A 21,707-nucleotide genomic window follows, 5' to 3' on the forward strand; every position below is an offset into this window, starting at 1 on the left:
CAAGATTTATCATAATGAGTATTTTCGGCATGATTTTCTTTTCCGATTGTGCTTTTTATTTTTTATTGAAATGGAAAATGAAAAAGGAAAAAGACCGGAGTCGTCTGTTGTCAGAGTCTGTGTGCGTGTTCTTCCCCGGTAGAACACGTGTGGAGCTCATTCCTGGTGACAGGAGGAGGCAGCTTGATCTGAAGGTGCAGAGAAAAGCGAGGAGGCTAATGCCGGGTTCGTGTATCAGATCTGTCTGTCTAAATCAAGTCAACGTTACAGGTTTCTGTACTGCAGAATGAAGTTTTAGTTGTGCCAACACGCGGAGGCTAAAAGCTGCTCTGGAAGAGGAAGCTACACCTCAAAGAGAAAAGGCAGAGGAAGTGAAAGAATTCTGGTTTCGTAACAAGCTCCATGAAAAATGCATGAAGGAAAAGCGGTAGTGGCAAATTTGCTGGGTAGTAACAGATCACATGTCTTCAGGATTGTGTAATAAGATGTGTTTGTTCTCACTCATTAGCTAACGTACAAATGATGCATATGCAAAATTAATTTGTATTTAAAGTGAAAATGTTTTGAAAGAGAAAAACAAATATCTGTCAAAGTCTGAATTTTCTGGCTGCATCCTTTTTTCAAGTATTCATTAAAATATTTTTGATATTTGATTTCGAAGTAACACAAAAGTATTCCTATCATTGTTTTGTGACCCAATGGATTACATTTCTAGTTCCATGAATTGCAATGTAATTTCTACTCAGTGACTTACTAGTTATTGAAGAAGCTCTCTGCTTCTGCAAAACGACCAGGAACAAGGCGGGCCACAGAGACGAAGACCTGCATCTGAAAGAGAACAGAGATGTTCACTTTATTCATACAGCTCTGTTCATCACAAAGTTACACAGGGCTCTATGGGAACAAAAAGAGGGACGAACAAGCATACAAATATGGAATCATGAAGCAGAAGGAAAATGTCAAAAGTAAAAGAAAACATACAATGGTAAGATTAGAACTCCCTTTTCTTGCGCTTTTTGGATCTCCACTGACTCCTGAGGAAAATATCTGGCTACCTGATGAATTCTCCCCCCAAAGAACTGCTGCACCTGAAGACGGCGCTGATCAGAGCAGTGCGAGTGAGCCTGAACAATAAAACCAGAACGACGAGCTGAAAGGTGCCAGAATGCTCAATAAAGCTAAGGTGAACTGCAGAGTCAGGTTATAGTGAAATTGTGGGATCAACGCTCTTCGTCTACCACTCACATTATGAATAACCATTTGACCCATTGCTGATATCAAAATACTGTAAAGCTTTTATGTCTGGCCATTTGTTTCACACTATTTATTGCGTGTCACCTCGTGTATGACCTCGATTATGCCCAAATAAAGACACTGATTATCTTGACAGAGTTTACACAGGCTTTTCACAGTTGCTGTGTGAGGTATAGCGTCGACCGTTGGTATTCCATTCATCCCTTTCTTACCTGCTGTTCGCCCTGCTTAGCATATTGTGCAAATGGATCTCAGGAGTCTGTGGAAATAATTGCCTCATTTATCCAGACTTCCGCTTCACTTTGATATTGAAATATTTTTGCAAATTAATATGCAAACAGATGCATGCGCACACACTTCAGTTCTCATTCAGACAGTGTCTCACACACACACACACACACACACACACACACACACACACACACTTCTTTCTGTTTTTTAAAGCATTTTTTAAAGCATTAATCCAGTCTAAGGCATATAGCATTAGATATCAGACCAGTGAGCCCACTGATGTCAGCTCGCCGCTGGGCTCTTCATTTGTGCCATTTCACTTCATTTTTATAATTTCTTTGCCCCGGCAACATCCTGTCAAAAGACGAGATGAATGGAGAGCTGCTCTCTTTGTGAAGGCAGACAACAAGAGGTGGAGTTTTAATGGCTCCGGAATGCATTTCAGCATATTTCTGTACTCGACGGATTCCGAGCCAGGGATACTTTTTACCCCAGGGAGTACTTCCACGGTTGCCCGGGGTAACACACCAACTAATTTCTGAAGACGAAAAAAAATTACAATCTGATATGTACATATTGAGTCAGCTAACACCTGAACTGCAATTAGGAATACGTGAAAACTTGGGACAGTCACAGTGCTCGAGGTCATTTACAGTGAAAGGCCTGTGGAGGTTTTGGGTTATGTCAGGGAAGAAGTCAGGGAAACATTGCCGCACATAATGGACGTTATGAAAAGGGAAAAGATTGGTGGGTTTGGGCTGGTTGAAGGCACAATCGTGTAGGTTTGGGTCTGAGAATCCCGATACGCTACTAGGGACTTTTTGCTGACGCATACAGTTTGCCTCGGCTTCAATTATCGCTCTTATCTCCCATTTCGAGTGTGTGTGTGTGTGTGTGTGTGTGTATAGCTTCAGCTGCCTCATTTATATTTCACACAGGTTTTACACTCAGTGAATTTTGAAGCATTTTCGGATACGGAATTAGGGAGAATGGCATATTCATGGCTGAACATTTGGGCACAGTTCATTTAACTCGGTATTTTTCGGCGCTTACTTAGTAATTCACTGTTTGAATATTGATATGAAAATGAAGGTTACTTCACCCCAGTGTCCTTCACCGTCGAGCTCGTGATATGAGATTTATATATGTAAATTTCTTACCGGAACTTACAGGTGACCGAGCCCATCGTGTAGGACTCGCTCAGTGTGTGGCTGTGCTGGACTGCTCCCTGGTATAATTATATGTAACTTGTGCCGTTTTTTACAAGCATGCGTGGTCGAAGTTTGGCTGTGGAAATAAAATTAGCTTAACATGAAGATATTATCAAATAATCTGCATTTTTTAAAATCTTTCAACTCAGTTTATATTCTACGCCAGCAAATGATTTGGAGTAATTTCAGGTTCAGTGGACAGTGTGGCCCGCCCAAGCCACTTATCCGACTATGACGCTGTAATTTGCTGCAAAGCAAAATGAATCTCTTTTACTTTGCAGCTGTTTCCGAGCCACTCTCCGATCTACTGCCCCCAATGTTTTCAACGTGATCTTATTTATTTTGCAAACCAAATGGAGAGATCAATGCATTTATATTCTAACTTTTTAATTCACAACATCTGCTGCTGGATTCTCTGCACTTTTGGCAGGTCATTTGGCTGGGGGGTGGGGGGGGGGGGGGGTGCTCTGTCTCAACTGCTGTGAGCTCCCGGAAGAACCTCGACAGTAGTTGCATTATTCATCCATTTTCCAAAACCTACTTACTGCTGTTCAGGGTCACAAATGGCGCTGCAGGCTAATCCCATGAAGACACTGGGTGGAAGGAGGAGATAACACCGCCGACATTCAGGTGCCCGTTCCAACACTCAGGCTAAAGCCAGGCTCAGACTACAGGAGAGTTCAAATCCTGAACAACTTTTGGAAATCTGGTCGCAACACGCACACAAGCAGGAATTTCAATGGTGCTCTTCTCTCTGATCTCCAAAAATGTCCCACATTACTTGAAAATGATGGCGCGTCATATTCGATTCAGGATTTATCATGCCAGAGAGAGCAATCGGGGAGCAATGCGTCGCCTCATGTTATCTCATGGGGAAGCAGATTAAAACAAAATGGAGACTTTGACTGCTGTCACTTAACTGTAAATGGACTGTATTTATATCACGCTTTTCTAGTCATATAGACGACTCAACGCGCTTTACAGGAACACACATTCATACGGCGCTGCTATTTTACCATGCATTTTTCTGTCACATTCATACACAGTCAGAAGAGCCATCAGAGGAAAGTAAGGGTTAAGTGTCTTGCCCAAGGACACAATGGCATGTGGACTGGCGAAAGCTGGGATTCGTACCGCCCACCTTCGGGTTGGTGGACGAACGACTCTACGTTCTGAGCCACAGCCGCCCCTGTCAGTTTTAATATCTGTCAACAGTAGTCTATACTAGGTAATGTTGGTGTCAAGGGCTATAATGTTTCCTGCTGTAAACGTTATATAGATTTAAGTATCACACATGTTTGATATTATCGGGGGCTGCCCCAATGAGTCTGCAAGCAGTTTGGGAGGTTCAAAACTGGATCTTTTAACCTCTCACATTGTAATAATTTGTATTAAACATGGGCCCCGATGTCCAAGACCAGATTCCTCCTCCAGCTGTCGGGAAGGGTGAATCAGGGATGAGTCTGCCGGTTCAATTACACTCATTATTATATTATTGTTATTATTGATGTAATCCAAGTGTGTGTGTGTGTGTGTGTGTGGGCAGTGGGCAATTGAAAAAATATTCTGGCCTGTGAAGGTTTTGTCAGTTGGCTGCTTCACGTCACTGCCCAGTCACCCCTGTAATGAAAACAAACACAGTCGCAAGGTGTTACTTATGAGACCAGATTCATCCTGCAAGGTCAGACAAGGCAAGAGAAAAACAACAGTCTGAAAAGTGAAATCAGTATTCATGTTTCCTTTGGCGCATCCTTGGGTAGGTTTACAAAACAACACTTAATGCCATTTTTTCATCATCCAGGAAAAAAACTGACTTCTCCCCGAATGTCTCCTCGGCTGTATTTATCGTTGATGTGGGATGAATTCTTTTAAAGTAAACCTCGCAGTTTTGGATCAGGCAACAGGCCTCCCGTGGCTGACTGATGGGGACATTGTTGTGATTCGCAGCCCGCTGGCACGGCTCTGCGTGCCGGACATCATCGCGTCTGACTAATACCATCACAAACACTCATGAACAACCCTCACCCAAACATCTGCTTGTCAAAACTCCCAGATAACAAGCGGCACCTACAGCTCTTTGATTGACTTCGATTTGAAGTGAATGCTGCTGTGCATCAGCTGGACAGTTAAATCTGAATCCTCCAGAGACAGATTCCGCTGTTTTCAGCGGATAAATGTTATTTATCCAAACACAGACAAAAAAAAACCAACATAATTTAATTTCACCCACTCAATTAAAAGATAGTTTAATATAAACGACTCAGCATGTTGCTGAAAAGTGGCAGCTCTGCGTGAGTTTTTGAAAAATGAAAAGGATGGAGGCAATTTCTACACATCACATACAGATATACATTTATGTTATAATGGTCTTTCCCAATCAGATATTATTATACATTTGAAAAAACACGACACATCATCAATGTTTACATAAAAATACATAAAGAAATCACATATGTTTGATTTAACTGTAATAGCCAGCAAAAAAACTACACTAACAAATCAACAAACACAATTGCAGCTGTAATAAATGTAAGTTGTTGCAATAAAGCTGCAACTGCGTTGAAATCCATGTCTATAAAACTCTAAAAATTTCTCTTTAATAGTTTCTTTATTCTATAGTTTTAAAAAATATATCTTGCCCAATACCGTCTAAAAACTTGTTCAGTGTTCAGTCCTCTCTGTCCTGCTGCTAAAACAAACTGCAACCAAGTCACCGTCCCTGTGAACGTCAAGGGCAAAAGAGAAGCGGTGTTCATTAAGGCTGCTAAAAAAACATAAAAACTGAATAAATAAGGATATTGGAAAATGTTCTAAGAACAATCAATAGGAAAATCCATCTTGATCTTCTTTGAGGTTGGATGGATTGGCTTCTTCCTAAAAGAAAGCTGACGTTAGTTGTTGAGAAGTTAGCATCCACGTTAGCTTACGATATGAAACGCGAGAAGTTACAACCACGTTAGCTTACGATATGAAACACGTAACCATGGACACAAGCTTCTTTCTAAAAGAAAGCTGACATTAGCTTGTTGAGAAGTTAGCATCCACGTTAGCTTACGATATGAAACACGCGAGAAGTTACAACCACGTTAGCTTACGATATGGAACACGTTACCATGGACACAAGCTTCTTTCTAAAAGAAAGCTGACATTAGCTTGTTGAGAAGTTAGCATCCACGTTAGCTTACGATATGAAACACGCGAGAAGTTACATTCACGTTAGCTTACGATATGAAACACGCTACCGGGGACACAAGCTTCTTTATAAATCTGACATTAGCTGTTGATGATAACACCAACGGAAGCTTCCAATATGTAATAAGCTAACATGGACATTAGCTTTGTTTTTCTTTTATTAAAAAAAAAAATGCTGGCATGAGCAGAGTGAGATCACTGAAGGATTAAAATGGACAGGACAACCAACCCCCCACAAGCTGACAGAAAGACAAATGCCCATGACAGACATTTTCTAGGGAGGATAAAAATATGGTCTCACATCCGGAGCAGATGGGGGCTGACAGGGCTTTGACATGACCCCACAGACGACATTGGCTCTGCAGGATTTTTGTCAGCCATTTGTCAGCCTCAGCCTGGCCCGGACATCACCGGCTCACCCGAGGGCCACGATGAGGAGGACCGCGGCCCTGCAGCTGAGCGATGGCTACAGCTGGGCAACGTCCCACCGACAGCTACGAATGGTCCCAACGGACGAGCAGAAGATTGTAAAACAATTATGAATAACGTGTTTGGGGGTGGAGGTGATGAAGAGGTTCAGTTGTTGGTGGCGATGGAGAGGTTCAGTTGTTTTTGGCGATGGTCTATTTGCTCTGAGACGAGCGGTTGCTTTCAATTTGTCACCTCATGCCCCCCCCCCCCAAAAAAAAGCTTTCCCACCTGTGAAAACACCTGACACCTGAGTTTGACTTGTGAAAGAGTTCTGTGAAAACTGTTTTGAGTTTCTGGGTTTTATAGGAAGACATAAAGATTGTTATTTCTGTAATATGTCATCTTATTTTAATGAGAGATTTGATATTTTGAAAGAATCTCATTTGGGATGTTACATTGATTTTCGTTCTGTCTAGCGTCCGGGACGTGACTCAATAGATTACATTTTTCGCGACTGTGAGCACGAAATTCGTGATACCAGTGCACAGAGATGTTCTGCCGTTCCTCACAGTCGAGTTGATTTTTTCGTAATTCACTTGAAATGGCCTTACTCCTGAAGACAAAGGAGCTGCAATGCTATACTTAAACACACTGCACCGTCCTCCCATCCCTCCTATGGATCGCAATTGAGATATACTGTAAAATCCAATTTGGGCTGGAAGAAAAGATCTCTCTATTCCACAAATCTCTCAATTTCTAGGTGATAGATGGGTTTGCTGGCGTTTGCTCCGAGGAAAAGGGAGAGAGAGCCGGAGTGGGAGAGAAAGAGAGGGGTCATGAAACCTGTTTGGTTTTTGTTTTTTTTTAAAACTGCGATTAACTGTCTATGCCAGACAATCATCGCTACCGTCGGGGAGGAAGAAAGCGGAGAGAGAAAAAGGAAATGGACTGTGCAAAATCGAAACAGACGGGACAAAATTCTCCTGTAATTATAACTGTGTTCAATTAGCCTCAACATGATTGCCGAGGGGACCCGGTTCTGTGTCGTCCAAGCGAGAGGAGCTGAGGCGGGACGGTGGCGTCCGCGTAGATTCCTCTTAAGAGCAGCACGGTTTTACAGATGCCTCCGTATCGGAGGAGCTGCGCTGGGACAGAAACCCGGGACAGCGAGTCCGTCAGAGCGAGAACCCGGACATGTAGGCCTGATAGGGGGGGGGACACGTGTAGCGCCGTACCGTTCGAGCGCCGGGGAGGAGGCGAAGCTCTCGGGGGTATTGGGGGTGTCGTGGTGCGTGATATTAGGGGCCGGCGCTTCCGGCCGAGAGGTACGACTGGTCCGGGGGCTGTGACGGACGGGACCCCCTGAGCCGGAAAAGCAACACATAAGAGGAAACGAGAGAAATGAGTTAGAGCTCCTGCCTGAACTGACTTCTTATTTTCAATTGCGCTCTCACACGACTACAGGGGGAGTCATGATCGCCGGCTGCCTTTGGTCTCGGAGAAGGTGAAGTCATTCTATCCGCACCGCCACTGCCTGTTGCCATTACAGGAGAATAACCGTGAAGCTTGCGCCAACGTGGCATTGGTGGAAGAGGGGTTGTTAGTCAACCATCCACCACATAATCCACTGAGAAACAGAGAGGCAGGGACTATTTCTGACTAGTGCAAAAGGGACATTTGTCCATTCAAAGGTCACACGCACGTGAAGTTATTCTCTTCGACGTGGCAACCCTTTTCCTGCATCACCGTCCTACCCGTCAATTCCTTTAGCCTCATCACGTGACGATACAGGCCGACACTAATGCTCACATCCGGGCCGCACGTAAAGCACGACGCCAGACGAAGCACGCCATTGCCCTGCAAAATACTTCCCCCACGGCCAGAGAATGTCCGGCTACCATTGGCCAATTTAGCTCCTTCGCGGGCGTGCTCGCAGCTCTTCGGCGTAGATGTGTTTTCCAAACTAGCCACGGAGGAGTGAATTACTTTGCCGTAATGAGATCCCCCCTCAATCAACGGAAATCTACATGTTCACCCGCTGGACCATTTTAAATGCCTGCAGCTGATATTCTCCTGCCACAAACACAAATATGTAGGAGGTTAATGTTTCTCCTGACACCGCAAAGTGGTGATGCAAAGCATTCGCCTGTCGGTGACCGTTGGATGAAATGCATAACGAGCAAAGTTTTCTTTCTTTCTCTTTTAACTATTTAACATGTCTATCTCAACTACTATGTTTTTAGTTTATCTCGCAACCTCCAAAGTTTTAATGCTGGTGCGGGTATTTATCCATATCATTATCCATATGTAATATTGTGCACAGTGATGACAACAGTATGCGTTTAACAATGTCAACATACACACTTTCATCTCATCCAGGGCGTTAAATAGGCTTTAATGAATTAATAACGAATTACTATTGGGAAAAAAAGGACCTCTGCAAATGTCGGCTTCCATTCTCCCTGACAAACCACTGCTCGCTGCCGAAAAACATCAAATCCAGTTAAAACTAGTAATAATGTGGACTTATTATGGCCTATTACACCAATTTGTGATATTTGACTTATTCCAGTCATCATGGCCATGAAGTTCCACATTTCCGTGAAGGCTTTCCACAGGATTTAAGAAACCCGGCTGCAGAGATTTGACCCCGTCCATTCAGCCACAAGCGTGTGTGTGAGGTTGGGCATTGGGTGATGAGGCCTGGCTCACTGTCAGACCTCCAGTTCTTCCCAGATATGTTGGGATGGGGTTGAGGTCAAGGCACTGTCAAGTTTTCCAAAATGCAAGCTCAACTAAACAAGTGTCTTCATCGCACATTATTCTCTAAAATCCTATTGTCAGCGTTACGATTTCACCGTAAACCAAAGGGCCTAAACTAAATCTGGATTAAAAAAAGAAGAGTAGTAGATACGAGCGAGAAGAGGTTGAACGGGTTGACACGAGCGAGCTCACGCTGGTGCCTTGGCCCTCTTATCAATGAGGCTCCTCTTATCATGAACTAATGACCTACAGGTAGTTGGGGGAGTATCTCCCACGTATTGAGGCTGGTGCGGAGAGCTGCTGTTCTTCATTGTAATGCTGAATCACTATCTAACTCCCATCGTCCATAAGCAGCCAATGGGTTTCTCATAGAGAGACGAAACCAAGCCCTCTCAGCTCACGGACCAACCTGCAGTGTGATAAAACGAGTGGTGGTGGTGGTGGGGCCCACTTCCGTCTAAGTAATACTACATAAAACGGTATATATTTTTTAACAGGTTTCTTTTTCTCATACCAACCAATTTGTTCATTTTAAATCTGTTTGGTTGAGTTTGCATTACAGCCCTTTACCAGATTTATCTGTCAATTTTAACTGTTCATCGGTTATTTTTGCTCGTATTTTCCACCGCTTATCTTTTATTTGTAGTTACTTGTATTATTTCAACAGTTTTTGCAATATGTTTAGCAAAGAGCGGCGAACTCTCAGCTAATTGACTAAACTGTTTGTTCTTTTAAATATTGTAGTTCATTTGTTCAGTTAAACATGGTCTTCTCACAGTTGTTCATATTGAACCAATTAGCAAAGACTTTTAGCCAATTACTCACAATTTCAACCATGACTTTGAATTTTAAGATCAGACCTTTTAAAATCAGCATCACGCCATTTGGCAATTCTATTTTAATGTTTTCCAGAAACTAATTGTTTAATCAAATCATCATTTCTATAGTAATTATTATAGTAATATAAAGAGATTTGTGCTGCTCACAATATTTGAATCACTGCTCTTGTGGACATGACTAACCCTAGCAGGAAGGGATTCAAAACTATTTTCATTTTTATTTTTTCAAGCGTGATTATATTTCTGTTGCTGATACAGATCCCGACAGACTCAAAATGGAAGTAGATGCGTTCCTCTCATCCCAGTTAGAGCCTCTATGGAAAGTGCACGGCTGTTGGTTGACTACCGCAGCTGTTGCGGTGCTTATTCCAAGGAACTCCGCCGCCTCTCCTGCCATCTTGTGTCCATTTTCAAAACCTGCTCTTGAGAGCATGTGATTGAGAATATAAAGTGTGGTACTGTTTAGTATTCTGCCCGGCTCTATACTACGGCTCACTTTGAGTTAAGACACCAGATGACTGCTTATATAAACAGTCAATATACCATATTATTTATGACAGGTGGGGTGAGGATTGTCTGGGATCAGTAATATACTCCTCATGTTTTATGAAGAACAGGTAAATTATTGGTTGCGAGGGAGAGGCTGCCTGCAAAACTTTACAAGCTGACTAAAAGTTTTATTGATGCCGTGTTTTGAATCTACAAGGACTTTTGTCTGGTAAACGTTCGACAAACAACTTTGTCACATATGAATGTACAGTGTGACAGCTCTGCTTACTCAATACAAAACAACAACCATATCAATTTGCCATAGCCAGTCCTAAAACCTACAGCTCGTAAAGGTCACACACTCCCCCGCCGGATCTGTGGCCCGCCACAATTTTATTGTACAAGCTCAGACATGTCACAAGAGAAGTTTGTTTCTATCAGCAAAGAAACTCAAAGTACTCCACATAAGACAAATTGTAAAAGCAGAAATGTTTAAAAAGTTAAATCCAGAATTAGAGAAATAACTACTTACTATAATTAATTGAATCAAAAGAATGCAGGGCAGAAAGAGTCTGAATACTTTTGTAAATGAGATTTAGTTTGATAATGTAATACATATGAGTCCACTGTATGTGAAACATCGTCTTCACAAATCAATCCGTCAATCAATCAGTGGTTTGCGGCTCAGCACTGAAGTGAGACACCATCAAAGAGGGAAATAAAGGAGTTTGCATCTTGTACTTGTTGTTTTCCTATTAAGGGTTTTTATGTCATTCCTCATTTAGGGCTTTCGCCAACTGTTCAACAGTCGAAAAGATTTTACACCGGCTAAACTCTCAAGCGGCAGGACTAACAGAGTCTGACGTCACGGTTGGATTTACGGGCGTTAAGAGTTACTGTTGTGTTCTACTGGTGAGGAAACCTTCCTGTTTGTGATCTTTGGTGCAGACAACGCAGTCGCTGACCGAATATTCAACATTCACAGAAAAGTCCTGGTGCAGTTTACGAGAGGTGTTTAATACCAAGAATTATTTCATGAGGCAGGCTCTACGGGTGATTCTCCGTATCTGTATGTGGCCCTGTGATAGGCTGGCGACCTGTCCAGGGTGTACCCTGCCTCTCGCCCAATGTTAGCTGGGATTGGCTCGAGCGACCCCCCGCGACCCTTAAATGGATAAAGCGGTAGACAATGAATGAATGAATGAGGCTCTACGGGTGTGGTCTAAATTTATGGTAAAACTTATGCATAATACAAGCGTTTGAATCTGTCCTTTTGACCCGGACTTGACATGTAAAATCTTGTTGTACTATCAGGGCTTGTTGGTCTAGGGGTATGATTCTCGCTTCGGGTGCGAGAGGTCCCGGGTTCAAATCCCGGACAAGCCCGCACCGAATACCTTGTCAATAGCCAAAGGATGTTCTCTTGAAAGTCTACTAAGTCAGGTGTTGAGTGACTAATTGTCCAATAAGAGGGAATTGTCCGGCTGACAAATTAATTATTCAGGAGCATCAAACCAGTACAGTTGCTGCATCTTTTATTTACAGGTAGTCATAACAACCAAGTAACACAAAACGTCACCTGCCCTCCAGATATGCCTCGGCCGTACTGTCGTCCCTCCTTGGAAGCCGCCGTCCCAGTCTGTCCTGATGATGCGGTCGTCTGTGCCGCGTGCCATTGGCGAAGTACATGGCGTGTTCCGCGCCTGCCGACTGAATTTGAACATTCACAGAGAAAACCCTGGTACAGGAGAGAAAAACATTTTTTGATAACATTCAAACAATGTCCCCTACTACCTTGCCTAAGAGAGTATTCCCCTTGTACAAGTACTTTATATCAGGATAAAGGGCTCTGGTGTTAATTCATCACATAATTTATGCAGGTTTTTTAATCTGTCTTACTGACGCTGACACCTGCTCCACAGGGAAAGGAGGATGTCTAGTAGTATGATTCTCGCTTACAGTGGGAGAGGTCCCAGGTTCGAATCCTGGACAAGCCCTTGCACTGGATATCTTTGATTGATGACATCGGAAAGATAAGTTATCCATAAAGAATGTGCCAAATTCTCATTATTAATAACAGTTGCTTGATGGTTACACGTGAACATAGGGTTGCTCTTCTGGGGGGGAAGAGGAAATAATGAGAATTGCTTAGATATCTACAATTTCAATCCTACCTTGTCCTTGGGAAAAATAGACTGCAAGATTTCAGGAGATCAAATCACTACCAGCATCCTTATTAATATATAAATGATGAACTTGATTGATCCCAAACTGGAAAATCACGCTGCCAGGAGACATCGATATCAGGAAACAACGCTTTTCAGAGATTCTCATTGATTTTGTGTCTAACTTTATTTTAAAAAGTTGCTATACTTGTTTTGTACATTAACGGTAACTGTGTGATGTGAAAGAGAAACTTGGATTATCGGATGGCAGACATTGTGATGAGAAAAACAACATCGCTCATTAAATGTAAAAAAAAAGGATTTATTTAAAAAAGTCAACACAGATTGTAACTCAGTTTCATTCGTGGAAATCAGTATTTCAGCAAACTACGATCTGATCCTGACACGCAGATCATCTTTTCTGTCCTTTTGATATTTGATGCGTTCATTGTACTCAGTCACTTCATCCTATCAGAGTTTTGCAGCCAGTGGAGGAAATACATGGTATTTATGTTTGCAGGATAATGAAAACAATCACCAAATATTACACGGTAACTTTGGGGTTTTTGGGCCTGTGCTGCCATGTTGACGGATAACTGGTGTGGAAGCCAATCGGAAGAGAAAGCAAGCCTCCAAAAGAAATAAATAACAGCCGCTAATCTCCAGCGCCCGGTGGTTGGTGCAGGCCTGTTGAGGAGGGCTTCGTGGCAACACTGGGAGCAAACAGTCGTTGTTGGCGTGTTGTGGCATTGTTGAGAGGATGAATCCGGTCTGGCGCTGACGGCGGCGCTCAATGGGGTTCAGTCTAAAAAGTGTTACGTTGCTCTACAACTGGATGCTGCGAAGCCAGTTTACCGTAGCCGCCTCTGGCCGGGTCGTAGTCCTGCCTGTACTCATCTCTCACCTACACAAACAGAAGCACAGGTATTTAATTATTTATCAAAATAAATGCTCCATTCAGATTTCCAAACAACAAAATGGAATATGATTGATTTAATGGCCCTTGCACAACTCCGCTTTTCTACCCTGTTTAAGATGGAAACTTCAAATGTGTATTTTAACCCGTCCACATGATTCTCGTTTATTTACTTATAATTTCTGATCTATAGGTTTTTTATGTTCTTCTTTTTGTCTTTTCAGAATTTAAAATCTTCAAATCTTTTCACATTTCTTCTAATTCACATCTTTATTTTAGTGGAGGAGTTGTATCCTATAGAGGGGTTTTGTTTTTTTAAATTAACTTGTCTATTCCCCTAAAGTGAGAAAGTCAGTACTCAACATTTATGTTTCCTTATTGACAAACTCTCCGAATACATCTCATTACCACTACAAAAAAAATTTGGACAGCATAAAATACACTTTCATTTTCCAAATGCCACACTAGACTAATGCTAGTTCTTCAAAGGCCACAGTTACTAGTGCATTATTCACTTTGGAAGTTAGAACACTTTCTAAATATCATACTGATATATTAAAATGTCATTTATATAGAGCGCAGATTTTTTTCACTAAAATTTCAGCATGTGTCATTTTTCGAATGTCATAGGAAACGGGAAGAGGGAGGAGGAGACACTGAGCACCGGGAGGACCACGGCCACCCAGAGGGATGTTTGAGGGAAGCGGTGATTTAGAGAGTGATCATATGATTGGATGAAGTTTAAAGAATCCCTCAAGTCACGATTTAAAGTATATAGGAATAATCTAATTTCCCTAATCTTTTGTTAAACATTGTTTACCCCCAAATAGTTAAAAAAAAAACCTTGATATGCATGATATTCATGATGTTGCTGTGCTGTAATCCCAACAACTACTCATGACAACGACCTTCTGTCAAGAAGAAACGTCACCTGTCCTCCAGATTTGCCTCGGCCGTACTGCCGCCCCTCCTTGAAGCCAGCGTCCCAGTCTGTCCTGATGATGCGGTCGTCTAGCCGAGTGCCATTGACGAAGCGCATGGCGTGTTCTGCGTCTGCACGTGTGTAATATCTGGTTACGGCCGGAGGGTTAAGGTCTGTCGCGGGCTCCTGAACTCACACAACACTGGGTTAGGGTTAGGGTTCCTCATGCTACTGGATTGTTTTCCCCTCGGTTTGCTGGTTGGGGGGCAGGGGTTAGGGTTAGGTTTCACAAATCACATTAAGTTTCATCCACAATCTTTTTTGCAGAAATGAGGAATGAGATGTGTATAAGGAAAGTGAGCCTCTGCTTGATATTATATGTAATATATATATATACTGTATATAAAATTATTACAATTAATTCGACTTTTCAGGGGGGTGGGGGCTCCCGTTGGAGGGGCGGGGCGCCCTCCGAATTCAATGGTATGGGAAACACTGTACTGAGGTGAAACTGACCCCATAACAAAGCAAAGAACTTAAGCTCACAACCAGACGGGCAGAGTGTCGACTGAGCTTGTGTTTGCATACTTTCGGTGAATTAGATTTTTTTTTCCCCCCAAAACAAACACTTCTTCGCTGGGTGTCACTTTTAAAAGTATACTCTACGAAGCAGAACCCGCAGGCCGTCTTCTTGACTTTATCCAGGCCGATAATGATGCGCTTCACGTCTCCGCTTTTAGAAAACATCTCGTGTACCTGCCCATCACATACAGAAATGATTGGGAAAAGTTAAAATTGCACTTAATTAAGAACGAAACTAGCTGCTAAGAGCCACAACAATCTTGGTACCTAGGTGCAAAAAAAGGAAGATGACACAATAGCACATGATGATAATTAAACCAAGTTGCACATGGGGGGAATGATGATGGCGGTGTGTCCTACCTGCTCCTCTGTGGTGTAGAAGGAGAGATTCCCCACGTACAGAGTGTGACTCTGCTTCAGCAGCTTCTCCTGTTCATAGCGATACCCCTGAAAACACAAAGAGACAAATATGAGTGAGCTGTGTTTGTCCTGATAATCAATAAAGCTGAACATATTTTTTAATAGAGGCCCGTCGACGCGAGGGGAGCTCCAGTGAACATGAACCGGAAGTAGACTGCTGCACACCGAGCAATGAGTCCGAACACAAAACGGTCCGGGCGTTATCCTCTGAATAAAACGTTACCACTTAAGTCACGTTTAGTAGCAAATATATGATACAGCCCCGAGCCAGGACCACCATGTGGCTTTAAATATGAATTTTACACTCATGAAGTCGAGTTAACACGTCGCTTTTCCGCAATTGCACATCTGATTCCCGTGTTTGCTAACGGCTGCTAACCGTTAGCAAACCAGATTCGCCATCACCTTGACGGCACAAAGCCACGAGCGGTGACGGTTAATTAAAAAAAATCTCCTCCATTTACCCGAAAATGTTGGTCTCTGTACTGACTGATGTCGATGTAGGAGTCGCTGATCAACGCGTTCAGTTTAACAGCCATCGTGAACAAGTCGCGGATCGGCGTGGGTCTGCGCCCGTTCAACCGTTCGCACAGCAGGAAGTCGACAGTGGACGTTTCCGGTGCGCGTGGTCCGACCCGTGAAATACTCCGGGTGGAGGGGGAACCATTTGATAAGAGTAAGTATACCAGTCTAATGGCGCCCCCTGTTGGTAGAGATGCCATCATGCTGTCGGTACTTTGCCGCACAGCACATGCTGAAAATGAAATAAAGTGAGTTTTTATATGTCGAAAACATACATATGAGTATGAGGGGAAACATGAGAGGTGGGATGTTTTCCTGAATCCAGATAGAGGAGCGACTCCTAGCAATGTGTTCCATCTTCCCGAGATTGTGTTTTCTTCTGAAAAAAAGATCTCTTCTAATCTTTTTTCTTATGTCTCATCTTAATACTCTGTTAAGTGTCTATACTGAACTTCTTAAATGTTGGATTCTTTAGCCTCTCATTTAAAATTATTCAAATTACAGTGCCCATGGGATAAAAACTCAACAACTTCAACACTTGATGGCAAAAGAAGAGTAGCGCAATTGGTTTTAAAAACAAATAAACATACACAAATTGTTTATACAATAATATTCAAATATAATAATGATATTGAAACAAATTTGTTGTGGAGTTGTTCTGTGCCCCCCCCCCCCCCACACTGCGGCCAAGCTGACACCTCTGTAAGCCAGGCATGTCAAAGTGCCCGGGGTCACATGGACATTGCACAGTGAGATGTGGTGCCACACTATTGGCTGCAGTCACTTAGGGTCCAAAAACGGTCAAACATGAGTGAGTCAAAAAAGAAAACTGTAAAGGCTTGTATTTACTCGTCTACAAACAAATTCAGACTGGAAAGGTTCTCGGAAGGTCATCACTTTATTAGAAGAACTCAAATATTGTGACGGAAAAACAAAACATTTATCCTGATCCTTCCCTGGCCTAAAGTCCAAAATCAACGACCTAAATCATTTTGAAAGTAAGAATGTATGAATAACAAAGGAAACCATTTATAAATCCCAGAAAATTAAAAAAAGATAAGTCAGATGAAACAGCAGGGTATGGTGTTATTATCATTCGACCGTGGCCTTGACCGCCAACTGTCAGTTCCAATAATGATTGCCGAGGACACAGTCGGCTCTCGTGTCACAGTAACTTCATTCCCATCATTCCGATAAATCAGAGCATAATTAGTGGAGCCGCTGAAAAAGAGGACAGTGGCTCAGGTTGGGGGGAGGGGTGAGGTGAGGTGCCAACTCTGCTCTCAGGTTTGCCTTGTGGTCTTCATCAGGGGGTCAGATGATCACGTCGCAACAGCACCTCCTGGAACCTGAAGGGAAATGAGAATATTCACACAACAGCATGAACAAAGCACCTCAATCTAAAGGATTCGATCACAGTTTCAGCGCTAATATCAACAGCAACTAATTTGTTTCTCTCTCTCCCAAATCCGGTCACCTGCAGCTCTTTATTTACCTTGCTGGTGCTTCTGGTCACAGCAGAGACGACAGACAAACAACTGCCCACTCGGAGCGGACGATGTCAATAACGTGCTCAGCGAGACTCAGGACTACTGACTCATGAGGCCGGATCCTGCCCACCACTTCGTATCCGTCCGTGTAAAGCTTCACTGTTGCTTAGGCCTGTCGCCATCTAGAGGCTATCGACTAATCGTACGATACGTGAATATGAACTTGATCGTTTCTATTGACCTCAATGACAGTCACTGTGTCTACGTGTCTGTGTTTTGTTGACATGAGAATGAATGTCAACGACAGTCAACAGCAAGTCTCACTGCTTCTGTCCTCTCATCTGTTCTCGTCGCGTGATTAATCAATTACTGCTTTTCGTCTATTGAATGTCAGAAAACATGGATTTCTTTGTATTTTTTTCTAAAAGGCTCCATGTCTTCAAATTGCCTTGTTTTGTCTGGGGCCTAAACCCTACAGTCTAAACTTTGGATGACATTTTTTCTCTCTGCAGCAACGACCGATGGGTCTAAACTGCGAGCTCACATGATTCAGTAACAAACAAAATGGTCATTTAATGATGATTATATTGTTTATGGCAATAATTTATTGCGACAGTATATCGTGAAACAAAAACCGTTGATACTCCTTGTACCATTTACTTCATGTTTGTTAAAAATTCAGAAACCTTTGGTTTTGACCAACCAACAAGCCAGATATCCAAATTATTACAAAAATAATAATAAAAAGGAGCAGCCATTTAAAAAAAGAGGCTGGTATTTTAACACGGAACATGACACAAGTCATTATCAAAGAATAGTTGCCATAGTTGCCAAATTATCGTCACTATGTTCAGGTGATTGTTTCGGTGTGCGCAAAATATTAAATCATAAAGTTTGATTTCAGTTATGATGATGTAGTGACGTACCAAGTAAAACCTTTTCCCTATGACGAGGAGTGAGGAGGAAGCATGATACTTCTTCTTTATATTACATTCTTCTATTTATATTTTGAATTTTTATTTATTCACAAGTCCGGTTGCTTATGATTCAACGCCCTTGTGGATGGATGAGGATCTCCAGACTTCTGTTTATTATAATTGTTAGGTTCTGTTTATATATTTCTACTCTTGGATGGAGCAAATCTACTGAAATCCAATTCATCCCAAAGATTATTGGAGTATTTCTGGTTCTGAAAAGAAGAAAAAAAACTACTCCAGCATAAGTACAAGTACCTCAAAGTCAGAACTTGGGGAAACAGTGCACGTAGTTACTTTTCTACATGTTGCCAAAACGTACGTGTCGAGATTTCCCTCCTTCCTCCTCCTCCATCACAGCTCGGACCTCCGCTCGATGCTGAGCAGCTCCACCTCGAAGATGAGCGTCGCTCCGCCGGGGATCTTCGGCGGCGCGCCCCGGTCCCCGTAGCCGAGCTCGGCGGGGATGACGAGCTTCCTCTTCTCGCCCTCGCACATGCCCAGCAGGCCCTGGTCCCAGCCCTTGATCACCTGCCCGGTGCCCAGCGTGAAGGTGAAGGGCCTGTCGCGGGGGATGCTGCTGTCGAACTCGGTGCCGTCCTCCAGGCGGCCCGTGTAGTGCATGTTGAGCACGTCGCCCTTGCGCGACTTGACGGGGCAGTGGTCCACGCGCTTCTTGATGCCGATCTGCAGCTTCTTCTTGTCGGCGCCGCTCACCGCCGCCGGGCTCAGGCTGAGCACCGCCACCGCGAACAGCAGCAACACCCGCATGTCGAACTACTTCAGCAGCACCACCACCACCACGTGTTCACGGGTTGTTGTTGTTGTTTTAAAGTTTGGAGGCCGGAGCTCGACGACGCGCGGAGACGAAACTGTGGAGGGATGAATCAGAGGAACGAGTTCGAGCTGGGGAGGGGGATCTGTTAGTGAAAGCGGAAGTACGTGCGACACCGGCTGGTGTTACCATTAAAAACGTCCGGGGAAAAGCTGGAATTGAAGTTGGGTTCAGAATTGTAAAGGAAATAATTACATTATATTAATAATAACAATAATAATCATAGTAATAATAATCATAATCATAATTATGATTATGATTATTATTATTTTATTTATTTATAGAACACTTTTCATTGCTAAAAGCAATCTCAAAGTGTTAGTGTAAAAACAAGATACAAAGAAAACAGCTTTAAAAATGAATAATTTATATAATAATAATCAATATAATCAATCAAAAATATCAATATATGTCTTTATTGTCAAAATCATCAAACACGAAATGATAAAGTAGTTGAATGTATTAGCAAAAGGGTTTATTTTCCATTTTGTGAAGATGAAGAAACAACTGATCATGCAGAATTATCTATATTTTTTATGAATAAATATTTAATTGTTGGATGGTAATCATGTATTACAAATTGAAATATGCTGCATGGTAAGATACATTATATTGTGCCACATTACAATATTTATACAATGGAAAAGTCAATAAAGTATTAAATTACAAAAATAAAGAAAAGTTATGGAAGACTCACCAGACTTTGAAATTTAAAAAGTTTAAAATATTAAAATTTCTACTACTGATTTGAAATGATGTATCTGAATTTTTGCATCTGAATTCAACGCTTCATAATTTAAAAACAGATTTTCACTTGTGTTTTTCAATGTTACAAACTTGACGTTTGTTAGTTATTGATCTGAAAAGCCAGAGTCTGTGATTATTACCCAGCTTTACCACAGTGATTGGCTGGATGTTGGTTCGAGTTCACTCAGAATCGATTGCTTATCTTTGGTGTCCCGGATGTTGCATCTGAATTTGTTTTACACAGATTTTTTTTTTTACATTGAAAAACTCAAGTGAAAATCAGTTATTAAAATTTTGAATTTTTCAGATACATAATTCCAATGCCCAAAAAAGGTTCAGTTGTAGAAATGAAGTGCCTTTTTAAATTTCTAAGTCTGGGGAGACGGATTCACTTCCATAAAAAAAAAAAAATAGAAACAAAGAAACGTACGTGCACCAATGAACGAGCTCTATTCTTACCACGTGAGCAACAAATCTCAGCCCCTGGTCTCGCGATAACTCTCGAACGTGAAGCCAACTTCAGCGTCTCCCTCTACTGTTATGCCATCCGTTGCTCCCTGACGGTCACCTGGTGCAGCCGAAGTAAGTCCAATGTTTTACCGCTAGTTATTATACGCAGTTTACTCGACAGTAGGAACTACCGTCGACGATTCACACTGAGCAGCTAACAGACGGTGAACGCTGCTGTCATCACAGGGCCGAACAATTCACCAAGGTTGGACGCGACTGCTAAGCTAGCCGGCTAGCTAGCCCAGGCTAACAACCCTCGACCGAAATGCTCGCGCGCCTGCTGTCCTCGCTCCTCAACAACCTCCATGTCGTCGAGAGGCTGGCGGAGTCGCGTCCGATGCGCCGGGCGGCCCAGATCACCGCCTACGCCCTCACCAAGGCCCAGATCGCCGGGCGGGACGCGTCGCAGCGGGTCCTGCGCTCCCAGACGCTGCGGCAGGTGCGGGAGGAGGCCGGCCGGGTCCCCGGTGACCTGGGGGAGGTGGGCAGCCGCCTCAGGAGGGTGCGACAGACGTTCGTGAACGAGCTGAAGGAAGGGTTCAAGGAGGGCTCCAGACAGATCAAGAAATAAAGAGATGTTTAAAAGGTGACTGGGAGCCACACGTCGTGTTTCATAACCTCACCTGGCTGCCTGCCGAGGGTGGCGACGCAACAGAGGAGGAATGCTGTAACCCACCTGCGTCATCAGTGCGCGACGACAACAACAAGGAGTCTTCACATATCTGTACTCTATGGACAGTTAATTTCTGACAAACCACATGATTTAGCTGTATTCGCATTTCTGAGAACACCAGGACCTTCATCTTTTTCCTTTGTTCTTTTAGAAATCCTGTGGGGAAAAGTAGGAATCGTAGTGGAGAGGTTAAGTGCACTCTGTCAATCTTAGTCCTTTCGACCAATAGAACAGACACGGTCTTTCCACCAACCCCTGCTCCTGTGACACCGATCATGCCGAAGACCATTTGTGAACATTTGAGTCGCCAGTGGGAATTGTTCCTGTCAGCCGAGTGTGTGTTTGGAAGGGATGTGGTATGCAAGACAATGAATTCACTGCTGTACAAATAAAGATGATAATTTATAACACAGCGCTGTGGACTGTTGTTTTCGTCGATGCCGGTGGCCACTGGTGACAGAGAATGAACATAGACCGTGACACACAGGACTTTAACACCATAACACATCCAAGCAAATGCAAAGTCATTCATTTTCCATGTAACCTAGAATATTTGATTTA

General features: G+C 42.9%; 3 protein-coding genes, 1 long non-coding RNA gene and 1 other non-coding gene across 6 annotated transcripts; 2 read left to right on the plus strand and 3 right to left on the minus strand.

The window, feature by feature from the left end:
* Positions 1-4,122: 4,122 nt before the first annotated feature.
* LOC118318362 lies at positions 4,123-6,649 on the minus strand. The gene is made up of 3 exons (XR_004795693.2): positions 6,190-6,649; positions 5,343-5,415; positions 4,123-4,316 (listed from the first exon to the last, which is right to left on the minus strand). It is a non-coding gene; the product is annotated as an uncharacterized LOC118318362 (long non-coding RNA).
* A 5,055-nt stretch (positions 6,650-11,704) lies between these two features.
* trnap-cgg lies at positions 11,705-11,776 on the plus strand. Its single transcript has one exon. It is a non-coding gene; the product is annotated as a tRNA-Pro (tRNA).
* Positions 11,777-12,856: 1,080 nt separating this feature from the next.
* On the minus strand, positions 12,857-16,018 carry ncbp2 (nuclear cap binding protein subunit 2). Its single transcript, XM_035647937.2, has 5 exons — positions 15,860-16,018; positions 15,336-15,422; positions 15,055-15,149; positions 14,403-14,541; positions 12,857-13,459 (listed from the first exon to the last, which is right to left on the minus strand). Exons 1-5 carry the CDS (start codon positions 15,932-15,934, stop codon positions 13,361-13,363), a joined length of 495 nt encoding a protein of 164 aa, XP_035503830.1. The 5' UTR covers positions 15,935-16,018; the 3' UTR covers positions 12,857-13,360.
* Positions 16,019-16,796: 778 nt separating this feature from the next.
* On the minus strand, positions 16,797-19,329 carry fkbp2 (FKBP prolyl isomerase 2). Of its 2 annotated transcripts, none has more exons than XR_004795762.2 (2): positions 18,679-19,329; positions 16,797-17,266 (listed from the first exon to the last, which is right to left on the minus strand). XR_004795762.2 is itself a non-coding variant. In XM_035648350.2 (2 exons), the coding sequence occupies exon 1, from the start codon at positions 19,150-19,152 to the stop codon at positions 18,736-18,738; it is 417 nt and encodes a 138-aa protein (XP_035504243.1). In that variant the 5' UTR covers positions 19,153-19,326; the 3' UTR covers positions 16,797-17,266; positions 18,704-18,735. The 2 variants fall into 2 exon arrangements, 1 of the variants encoding a protein (XP_035504243.1); XM_035648350.2 differs by having other exon boundaries at positions 18,704-19,326.
* Positions 19,330-20,310: 981 nt separating this feature from the next.
* On the plus strand, positions 20,311-21,558 carry si:ch211-162e15.3 (protein NCBP2AS2). The gene is made up of 2 exons (XM_035647851.2): positions 20,311-20,545; positions 20,660-21,558. Exon 2 carries the CDS (start codon positions 20,739-20,741, stop codon positions 21,042-21,044), a length of 306 nt encoding a protein of 101 aa, XP_035503744.1. The 5' UTR covers positions 20,311-20,545; positions 20,660-20,738; the 3' UTR covers positions 21,045-21,558.
* Positions 21,559-21,707: the final 149 nt, after the last annotated feature.

This window comes from Scophthalmus maximus, chromosome 13 (genome assembly GCF_022379125.1).
Source record: "Scophthalmus maximus strain ysfricsl-2021 chromosome 13, ASM2237912v1, whole genome shotgun sequence".
Classification (NCBI taxonomy): domain Eukaryota; kingdom Metazoa; phylum Chordata; class Actinopteri; order Pleuronectiformes; family Scophthalmidae; genus Scophthalmus; species Scophthalmus maximus.

Coding starts and splice junctions, on each gene's coding strand:
- ncbp2 (XM_035647937.2), bottom strand. CDS start 15,934: ATGGCTGTTAAACTGAACGCGTTGATCAGCGACTCCTACATCGACATC. Junction 15,150..15,335: donor TCTACACCACAGAGGAGCAG/GTAGGACACACC, acceptor TGTGATGGGCAG/GTACACGAGATGTTTTCTAA. Junction 14,542..15,054: donor TGCGGGTTCTGCTTCGTAGA/GTATACTTTTAA, acceptor GGCCGTAACCAG/ATATTACACACGTGCAGACG.
- fkbp2 (XM_035648350.2), bottom strand. CDS start 19,152: ATGCGGGTGTTGCTGCTGTTCGCGGTGGCGGTGCTCAGCCTGAGCCCG.
- si:ch211-162e15.3 (XM_035647851.2), top strand. CDS start 20,739: ATGCTCGCGCGCCTGCTGTCCTCGCTCCTCAACAACCTCCATGTCGTC.